The 10,000-nt window shown below is 46.0% G+C and overlaps 3 protein-coding genes across 4 annotated transcripts in view; all 3 read left to right on the forward strand.

Moving 5' to 3' along the window:
- The window catches only part of LOC125958377 (trifunctional enzyme subunit beta, mitochondrial), a 2,870-nt gene extending 1,438 nt beyond the window's left edge, over window positions 1–1,432 (forward strand). Inside the window, exons 4-6 of the mRNA XM_049691667.1 lie at window positions 1–483; window positions 553–726; window positions 806–1,432. The exon at window positions 1–483 is cut by the window's left edge and continues 39 nt beyond it. Of these exons, the coding sequence (XP_049547624.1) occupies window positions 1–483; window positions 553–726; window positions 806–919 (771 nt within the window). The 3' untranslated portion in view covers window positions 920–1,432. The remainder of the gene's footprint in view (window positions 484–552; window positions 727–805) is intronic.
- Window positions 1,433–1,649: 217 nt separating this feature from the next.
- LOC125953685 (cathepsin L-like) lies at window positions 1,650–5,298 on the forward strand. The gene is made up of 9 exons (XM_049683393.1): window positions 1,650–1,974; window positions 2,048–2,256; window positions 2,320–2,444; window positions 2,525–3,114; window positions 3,180–3,205; window positions 4,002–4,140; window positions 4,233–4,441; window positions 4,506–4,630; window positions 4,699–5,298. The coding sequence occupies exons 1-9, from the start codon at window positions 1,879–1,881 to the stop codon at window positions 5,295–5,297; spliced, it is 2,118 nt and encodes a 705-aa protein (XP_049539350.1). The 5' UTR covers window positions 1,650–1,878; the 3' UTR covers window position 5,298.
- Window positions 5,299–6,218: 920 nt separating this feature from the next.
- The window catches only part of LOC125957111 (procathepsin L-like), a 4,029-nt gene continuing 247 nt past the window's right edge, over window positions 6,219–10,000 (forward strand). The window contains exons 1-5 of one of the 2 annotated variants that reach the window (XM_049689555.1): window positions 6,219–6,378; window positions 6,473–6,585; window positions 8,851–9,065; window positions 9,151–9,278; window positions 9,367–10,000. The exon at window positions 9,367–10,000 is cut by the window's right edge and continues 247 nt beyond it. In XM_049689555.1, the coding sequence (XP_049545512.1) occupies window positions 6,493–6,585; window positions 8,851–9,065; window positions 9,151–9,278; window positions 9,367–9,965 (1,035 nt within the window). In that variant the 5' untranslated portion in view covers window positions 6,219–6,378; window positions 6,473–6,492 and the 3' untranslated portion in view covers window positions 9,966–10,000. The remainder of the gene's footprint in view (window positions 6,379–6,472; window positions 6,586–8,850; window positions 9,066–9,150; window positions 9,279–9,366) is intronic. The other variant, XM_049689556.1, reaches the window with a different exon arrangement.

Below are 10,000 nucleotides of genomic sequence, written 5' to 3' on the forward strand. Positions count from 1 at the left end.
GGCCATTCCGCCGATCGCCTGGCTGCGGCCTTTAACGCTTCCCGTCAGGAGCAGGACGATTACGCACTCCGTTCGCACACACTTGCAAAGGAGGCGCAGGAGAAGGGCTACTTCACTGATCTGGTGCCGTTCAAAGTATCGGGCGTGGATAAGACGATCGAAAAGGATAATGGTATTCGCGTGTCATCGAAAGAGGCTTTGGCGAAGCTAAAGCCAGCGTTCGTGAAACCATACGGTACCGTTACGGCCGCTAATGCGTCCTTCCTTACCGACGGTGCATCGGCTTGCCTGGTTATGACGGAAGAGAAAGCGAAGCAGCTTGGCCTGCGCCCGAAAGCGTACCTGCGCGACTTCCTGTACGTATCGCAAGATCCCATCGATCAGCTGCTGCTCGGGCCGGCCTACGGTATCCCTAAGCTGCTGAAGAAAGCGGGCCTCACGCTAAAGGACATCGATTCGTGGGAGATCCACGAAGCATTTGCTGTAAGAGAGAACGATAACCGATCGTCCCGAAACCGGACACACACACTAAATGTCTGCTGCTCGTTACAGGGACAAATCATTGCCAATCTGAAGGCCCTCGATTCGGATTACTTTTGCAAGAACTACCTCGGACTGGACGCCAAGTTCGGTACACCCGATATGTCCAAGTGGAACAACTGGGGCGGTTCGCTCTCGATCGGTCATCCATTCGCTGCTACAGGCGTTCGTTTGTGTATGCATACGGTAGGTCCCACTTCCCCATTGGCGTACAGAACCAAACCAATCTGCATTCTCATCTCTGTTGTCTTTTCTCGTCCTGTAGGCAAACCGGTTGGTGCGCGAAAATGGACAACTTGGCGTAGTGGCGGCTTGTGCTGCCGGAGGACAGGGTGTTGCGATGCTGCTCGAACGACACCCAGATGCAAACGCTGAGTAAAGCAGGTGTCAAGAGGATCCGCAGAGGAACCTGAGTTGTTTTTTTTTTTGTTTATCCCTTTCTCCTTTTCATTGTGGTTAGCTTCACAGTCTCGAGTTTTTATGATTTACGAGATCGGTTTTGCGATGATCCTAGAGCCTAAGTCGAAACACCAGCAAGCAGCAGGAACGCTCTCCTCTGCCTTATCTAATGCAGTAAAGTCCTAGCTAATTCTCATCTATCCGATGGGACCTAAAATGAATCAAGATGGTGCCGAAATGTTCCCTTCGGCTTCGGACACCAGAGAGCTGTCCGCAGCGCGTTGCACCCGAAGGGAATTATTTTGTGTTTATTTGCTGTTTAGTCTGTACCCATTTAGTTAATTCATCCACCTCTGTGGTAATGTTACAGGAGGATAGGAATGGGTTCTATTATATGGTTTCTACCATTTTTTCGCTCTGTCGTAAGTTCTAGTTTAAAACAATTCATCAACTTATCTAAGGTCCAAATAAACTTCATATATACATATGTACGAACATTTTTGATACGCAATCAGCTGGTGGTTCTTATTTAAATGTTTTATATTTAGAGCATGTAACAGCTACTCTCCTAACAAAGAGAATCGACAGCGAATTATCAGTACAGTCCGCGATTGTTCTGAATCATCAGTAATGTTTGCGACAGCGTACAGTGGCTGTACCAGTTTGCTTTCGTTTACATTTAGTTACAAACTAGGGAGCATAACGATAAGTTCATGCTTCCTGCGAAAGAAATTTCGGTAATTCATATTCGGTAATTATGTACAGTGAATCATAAGGAAAAACCACTTGTGGTCCTACTTTCCGTTCGAAGCATGATGAATCCAAAACCTGCGGTTCGCTACAACCGTTTAAAAAAGCCTGCTCTCGATTGAGAACCTTCAGTCGGTAACGAGCCAAGTTTTTGTATGTGTTGAAGTAAAAAGTGAGAACGTTTCAATAATGAAGCTTCTTCTAGTGATCGTTTCCCTCGTTGCGGCGGCCTCTGCCGGCATTTCCGTCCTAAACGTGGTGCACCAAGAATGGAAGGCATATAAAGTAAAGTTAAAAGTAAACCAGATTGAACGAGCAATTTCTAAGGATATCGTTTTTTTTTCTTTTACATCTGTAGCGGGAACATCGAAAGATCTACGAAAGTGAAGCAGAGGATCGGATTCGTATGAAAATCTATATGGAGAAAAGACTTGAGATCGCCGAACACAACGAGCGATATGATCGAGGTCTGGAATCGTTTCGTCTTCGTTTGAACCAGTTTTCTGATTTGCTTCATTCCGAATACGTAAACTTATACTGCGGATACAACAAAACGTTCTCTGATAGGTAACAAAGCGATACTAAATACCAACTTGCATTAGTATCACTGACGAATAAACCAATAAACAGATTACCAGGCAGAAGACAGACGCTACGCGGAACACATGTATCCTGGATAGCACCTGCTAACGTAAAGGTGCAGGAAACTGTAGATTGGCGTGAACAGGGAGCAGTTACTCCGGTTAAGAATCAAGGTACTGGCCAGTGTTTCGACAGGGCTGACATCAAGCGCAGTATGTGAAGCTAACCATGTATTGAATGATATATCCCGCAGGACAATGCGGTTCATGCTGGGCCTTTTCAACTACCGGTACCCTGGAGGGACAACATTTCCGCAAAACAGGCCAGCTGGTGTCACTTTCGGAGCAAAATCTAGTCGATTGTTCTACTCCCTACGGAAACCATGGATGCAATGGAGGTAATAATCCCAAATCCTTCGAATACATCTACCATTACGGTATCGATACGGAAAAAAGTTACCCGTACACAGCGGAGGAGGGACCATGTGCTTACAACCCGAATACAGTGGGAGCCAGGATCACAACCTACGGTTACATTCCAAGCGGAGATGAGGATGCGCTCATGAAAGCCGTTGCCACCATCGGACCGATTGCCATTTCTATGGACGCGGGTCATAAATCGTTCCAGAGTTACGGTGCTGGTGTGTACTATGAACCGCAGTGTAACCCTTCTTCACTGACCCATTCCATGCTGGTGGTCGGTTATGGTACAACGGAGCAGGGTGAGGACTATTGGTTGGTGAAAAATTCGTGGGACACATGGTGGGGAATCCAGGGCTATGTAAAAATGGCTCGCAATCGAAACAATAATTGCGGTATAGCTTCTTACGCGTTCTTCCCATACGTATAATATACCATTTCTTAAACAGTGTAACACTGAATATCATACGTACCACTCAAACGGTACAGGAAACAATAAACGGTTCAATACACACGTGACTCAGAGTCAACAGCACAGTAACACATCTATATGTTAAAAGCAACGTATTGAAGTACTTTATCAGCTGCCACAACATTATCAAGCTACATTTATAGCTATGAAACATACCCAAAGTGTTTTGGGTAGTACACAACATGGCAAACATAGCAATGACGAATAAATCAGCATTGTACATGCGCCAACATCTATCGGCTGGTAATTATTTCAATGTTTTATGTTTGAGAAACCTGTAAGAAAAATGTTAAAATCCACCTACGGTTAGAAGACGCCTGTTAAGAGTTAGAAAAATTGAATTCGACGATTCATACAGCATTTGAGGCATTTTTTTGGACAGTAGGTTGCTTGTGTAGCGGACTGATTAGGATCTTGGGGAGCAAATGCTTTAGTTGATGGTTAGATGTCCTTATCGGCCCTCAACTAATGGCTCTAGACGGAGATTTTGAATATTATATACGTATGTATACGATTAGAGGTTGGAAATAGTGGTTGTACTTGGTTTTTGCAATTCTCAACCAAATGATGTTTGAGTAATATTTGCACAAAATAATGTCTAACGTTTGATGGTCTGAGTAAGTCAACACTTTTGCAGGATTGCACGATACTAGTTTTATCTTCTCTTTCGAAAATGCTAGTCCATAGCCTCATTTCACGCGTACTTTTACCCAAGTATACTCTATCACTAAAACACAAAGAAAAAGAAACGTAGAAGAACATAACGACTAACCAAATTATGTACATTTGAGGCAGAACCAGATGATAAAATGAGCTGCTCTGGCTTCTGATTTCTTTAGTCGCCACCGAGTCGGGGCTTCTGTAAGTGCTCATTTTGGTGCGAGGGTTTCAAAAATGAAACTTCTTCTACTGATTATTACCGCCTACAGCGCCATTTCCGACATTGATGTGGTGGGCAAAAAATGGGAAACATACAAAGTAATGTGTTAAGTAAAGTTGATTTGGTTGTGACCCATTCCTACAAAGGTTCCCAAAGGATACTACAACGATTTATTCTTTCGCATGTGCAGCGGGAACATCGAAAGAGCTACGAAAGTGAAGCAGAGGATCGGATTCGTATGAAAATCTACATGGAGAACAAGTTAGAGGTTGCCGAACACAACAAGCGATATGATCGAGGTCTGGAATCGTTTCGTCTTCGTTTGAACCAGTTTTCTGATTTGCTTCACTCCGAATACGTGGACACATACTGTACATACAAGGATGGGTTGTCGAATAGGTAACTAAAAGCGTAAATACTAAAAGCAGTAAGCATTGCATTCACCTATGCCCCAACTAAACAGGACGAGAGGCGAAAGGCAGAGACTAGGTGGAAAATCGGTGTCCTGGATGGAGCCTGCCAATGTAGTTATTCACAAGAATGTTGATTGGCGTAAGCAGGGAGCCGTTACGCCGATTAAGAATCAAGGTTAGCTTATTTCTTAGGGTACTCTTACTACTACAATACTCTAGCACATTTCACGAATCATCCCGCAGGGAAATGTGGATCTTGCTGGGCCTTTTCGTCTACCGGTGCCGTGGAGGGACAACATTTCCGCAAAACGAACAAGCTGGTATCGTTATCGGAGCAGAATCTGGTCGATTGTACATCCAATTATCGCAACAAAGGATGCAAAGGAGGCTCTATATACCGCTCCTTTCAGTATATCGAGCAAAATCATGGTATCGACACGGAAAAGAGCTATCCGTACCAGGCGAAGGAGGGACCATGTGCTTACAATCCGAAAGCCATCGGTGCTAAAGTGAAAGGATACGTGCACATTCCAACCGGAGATGAGGATGCGCTCATGAAAGCCGTTGCTACCGTGGGACCGATTTCGATTGTCGTGGATTCTAGACACCATACTTTCAAGCATTACGCTGATGGTGTGTACTACGATTCGCAGTGCAGCGCAACGAATCTTACTCATGCCATGCTAGTGGTCGGCTATGGTACGTCTAAAAAGGGCGAGGACTTTTGGTTGGTAAAAAATTCTTGGGGAACAAGCTGGGGTATCAAGGGATACATCAAAATGGCTCGCAATCGCAACAATAGTTGCGGTATAGCCAACAAAGCGTACTACCCATTGGTGTAATGTACCCACGGATGAGAATCTACAATTATATAAAATACAATAATTGCTCATTCATTGGAGCCTCTTTACAATAAAGCTATGATAAATCTACAGCACTGCGCCACATGGTTATCTCTGGGAAAAAGAACTGATCGAAGTATTTTCAAGTCCCATCATGCTATCGTGATTCCGCGGACGGCACGATCCAACATCCACGTTTCTCATCTTGTGCGTGTAAAGCGGATTGAAACTGGAACAGACTGACTGGACCGGAGGTCCTCGAGTTCATCTACATCTCCCGATAAGCGGATGTGGCCAATCCTTGGACCGGGGGCACAATGAATGACAGCGTAGTAAACAGCGGCCTGTATGTGGAACAATGGGAAATCGGTGTCGGTGTCGGTGTCCAGTTCCGCCAGCACCCATCACGCGTGTCCAGGACTGTAAGGCCGGACGTAATGGGCTGATTACACGCTTCGAAGTTCATGTTGCGCATCAACGTTTTGAGATTTCTACAGGCCAGGCGATGGCTCATTAGCATCGAAGATTAAACATACATTCGTTTCGTAGGAAATGCCGTCATCGCGCCAGACAAACATTCCCAAAGAAAGGCGTGATATGCGGATTGTGCATATCCTTATCGAAAGAGTGAGTAATAAAAGGATGACGACTTGGCCAACACAAAGAAAGCCGACCACTTCTAAGTGGTATTGTTCATCATACACTTACAGTGCAGTATTCATTATTGAAGAATTCTTTTTGTTTGTTCCAAAAGTTTTCACAAAACTACGTAATTTTTTTCGTCACAAATCCTCGTTATTCCATCCACCGGGCTACAACCCTGAGCGTATGCGTTATCTCTTTCGCTCCTCTCTAGTGCGTGATTCATCACGTGAGACAACTCGATGTCTCGTCGCATCGCAATCGTAAACAAAAGCGCAAAACCCTTCTCCGTATATAATAAGGGCGGCGCTCACATTTGAAAAATTAAAAACTCGTGATCGTCAAGGGAAGAAGTTCGTCTTTCATCGTTCTAGTGGATTTGTGTATTCTGTTCCGTTTTTAATTAGCTAAAGTGTGATTCACCTTAATACTGAGTACGGTAAGACGACATTTTGTGTTCGTTGGCGACGCCTGCTGAGAGAAATTAGGATTTGGCGTTACCAACAATTTCGTTTTCTTTTCCTTCGATACAGAAGAAAAAGAGATTTTAACAATGAAGCTGTTTCTACTGCTCGTTTCGTTCCTGGCGGCCGCCAATGCCGTCTCCATTTTTAATCTGGTGAAAGAAGAGTGGAACGCTTTTAAGGTAAGTTTTTGTTCAATGATGTCGAGGGTAGCAAATTTTTCTAGCATCGGACGGAAAGCAGCACCGATTAGACAACGGTTTAGCTGTGTTTCAGGAAGTGATGGTAATCGATGCAAAACGGGAAGTAAAAATGAGGAAACGCCACTTTTTAGCTATACCCGTTAGCGTGTGTATGGCGTCATTTTGTGAACTGATAATGCGTAAACGTACCAAGCGATTACCGCGGCGTATTACGTATTTCCCGAATCGCGCAGGGTCAGCGCTCCAAATCGCATTATCAGAAGGGGCGTACAACGACCAGCTGCGGCTGTGGTCGCGGTCGAAATTTGTTTTTCTGGGTCATCGGACGTCGTTGTCCTAACAAAGCCGCAACATGGCCACGACGATGCCTTGTGGCTCACAAAATGGCACCCCTTTCGATAACAGTAATGCAGCATCTCCAAAGTCTAATCACGACCACCAAGAAGAGGAAGGTCATCATCGCCGTTGAAGATCGTTGACCAAACGCGCGATTCGATGGCGTTATCGCACGCAAACCAATTTGAACACCCCTTTTTTCATTGTCACAAACAACAACGTACCATTTTCGAGGACGGACCGCGGAATCAAGCAGGTGAGGGGCAGGTGTGTTTTTTGGGTGTGTTTGTGCCATCCCGCGCGCTCACAGCTGACGATTTATTTACGTTGTTTTCGGCGTCGTTCGTTTTTTGTTTCTTTTTTAATTCGATCTAGTGTCGCGATTCTCAGATTTCTCGACAAACGACAAAGAACCCCGTTTGTCATGGGATCAGATACGCAGGTATTTGGTTTGACGAAGGAAATAGGGCAACAAAATGCGAAAACAAACCCACTTTCAGGTAGCAAGTGGGTTCGCTCTTTTGTTACTGGATATCGAAGCAAACATATGGGGTTGCTAACGATGACGAACAGTTGAGATCGTTCCAGGATGATAAATAAGCCGATGGGACATTGTTGTAGCGAGGCCAGAATGTTAAATGAATCATTGCATTCTCAGAAAAAAACAACACATTTTACCGAAACAAACAAACAAACAGCCAGTCAACCAGTGCTGAGCGAACGCATTTCTTTGTCGAACGCATCGGCAGTGATCAAGCACAAAATCATGCTAAAATGACCACAACGCCGCCAAGGACAGAATCTAGCTGCGGGCGACCTCCACTAGCAGCAGCATAATTACAGCATCATCAGGGCTGATAATGCTGGTGTATCTAAAGGAAATGTCCATATTCCCCGGGGCGTGTGACCCTCGAGGAAGCTGCTGGTACATTGATTTCCTTTCCGACACCAACCGGTTTCCGGTACTGTACGATCGCCGGTGCCGCCGTATCATCACCATCATCGCTTCGTTTGGCTTCTCTTTGTTCTAAGCTGGCCTCCTTTCCCCCTTTTGAGTCGGATGACGCAACGTTGCAGATCGAGTACGACATACTCGTTCTTTATGCCAAAGCCGCCTTATCGCCTTGAGACGCTACGGCGACGACGACAGCGTTATTTGATAAGGAGTTTCAGAGGTCCAAACTATTCCAACTTTACTTCGGAACATAACACGGGTTTTAAAGATTACCGATTTTCATTTACGTCTCAATTGACGGACAAATGATAATGCGACGATCGATGCTGGTAGTTATAGTGTTGTTAGAGTGCTGCGCCAATCATCATGTGGATCAAATGTTTATACATTTCACACTGGCTTAGCTCTCGATCATCGATCGAATCAGAGAGCAGCGTGGCCAGCGCAGATGAGGGCTTGAAAAACAAATTGTAATGATAGTGCCGAGCGACTCCTGGTTTCCGCCACTCCATTTCGTGCACGTGCCGACTCTGCCCTGCTGCTCGGTCGCCTGAAGGTTGTGCGAGGTTGCCAAGTAGTGCGTTTTTGAGCCAGCAACCCAGTCCACTGCCAGAATGGTTCACTACTATAGAGGTTGCCTTTATGTAATTTATCAATGGTCGCTTGATATCCTGCACACGAGCCTAACGTGAGTTATCAAGCATCGCCCTCTGCGCTTTATCATGCACAAAAATGCAACAATTGAAGCATAATGTGGACGCGATCGAGTTGGCATTGGTCGCATGCGGTTATTCTCTCCGGCGAGATGTTTATATACGCTTCCAATATGCTGAGTCAACCAGCCTGATCGCAACGACGTTGTGGACACTGGAGAGAGGAGGGTGTAGAAGCATAAGCATTGAGACAAATGAGTTTCACTTAACAAATGCTTCCTTTTTCCGCTTCTATTGCAGCTGCAACATCGAAAGAAGTACGATAGTGAGTCAGAGGAGCGGATCCGCATGAAGATTTATGTGCAGAATAAGCATAAGATCGCCAAACACAACCAACGCTATGACCTCGGCCAGGAAAAGTTCCGTCTGCGCGTTAACAAGTATGCCGATCTGCTGCACGAGGAGTTTGTCCACACACTCAACGGATTCAACCGTTCTGCGGCAGCCGGATCGAAGTAAGTATCAACAGAGTGATCAACTCAAGATCATGTCGCAACATTGTGTAAACGCTTGGCTAATTGTGTTCTCCCCGCTACACAGATTGCTGGGTCGTGAACAGTTGATGACCATCGAAGAACCAATCACCTGGATTGAACCAGCCAACGTAGATGTCCCGACGACGATCGATTGGCGTGAGAAGGGAGCTGTTACGCCGGTGAAGGATCAAGGTACGGAAACCGTACACATCTGCATGCTGCCTAGTAGATCAATACTCTAATCTAATAGACTAATCGATGTTGATCATTGTTTTCGCAGGACACTGTGGTTCGTGCTGGTCGTTCTCGGCTACCGGTGCACTGGAGGGACAACACTTCCGCAAGACGGGCAAACTGGTGTCACTTTCGGAGCAAAATCTTGTCGATTGCTCGACGAAGTACGGTAACAATGGCTGTAACGGTGGTCTGATGGACAATGCATTCCAGTACGTAAAGGATAACAAGGGTATCGATACGGAGAAGGCCTACCCGTACGAAGCGATCGATGATGAGTGCCACTACAATCCGAAGGCCATCGGAGCGACCGACAAGGGTTTCGTCGACATTCCGCAAGGAGATGAGAAGGCACTGAAGAAGGCTCTCGCCACCGTCGGACCGGTCTCGGTGGCCATCGATGCATCGCACGAATCGTTCCAGTTCTACTCGGAGGGTGTGTACTATGAACCGCAGTGCGACTCGGAGCAGCTCGATCATGGTGTGCTTGCCGTGGGCTACGGTACGACCGAGGACGGCGAGGATTACTGGCTGGTGAAGAACTCGTGGGGTACGACCTGGGGCGACCAGGGCTACGTAAAGATGGCCCGCAATCGCGAGAACCACTGCGGTATTGCTACGACCGCCAGCTATCCGTTGGTGTAACGTTGCCTAGTACCGGGTCTTTTGCGTCATACGTG

Source organism: Anopheles darlingi, chromosome 3, assembly GCF_943734745.1.
Source record: "Anopheles darlingi chromosome 3, idAnoDarlMG_H_01, whole genome shotgun sequence".
Classification (NCBI taxonomy): domain Eukaryota; kingdom Metazoa; phylum Arthropoda; class Insecta; order Diptera; family Culicidae; genus Anopheles; species Anopheles darlingi.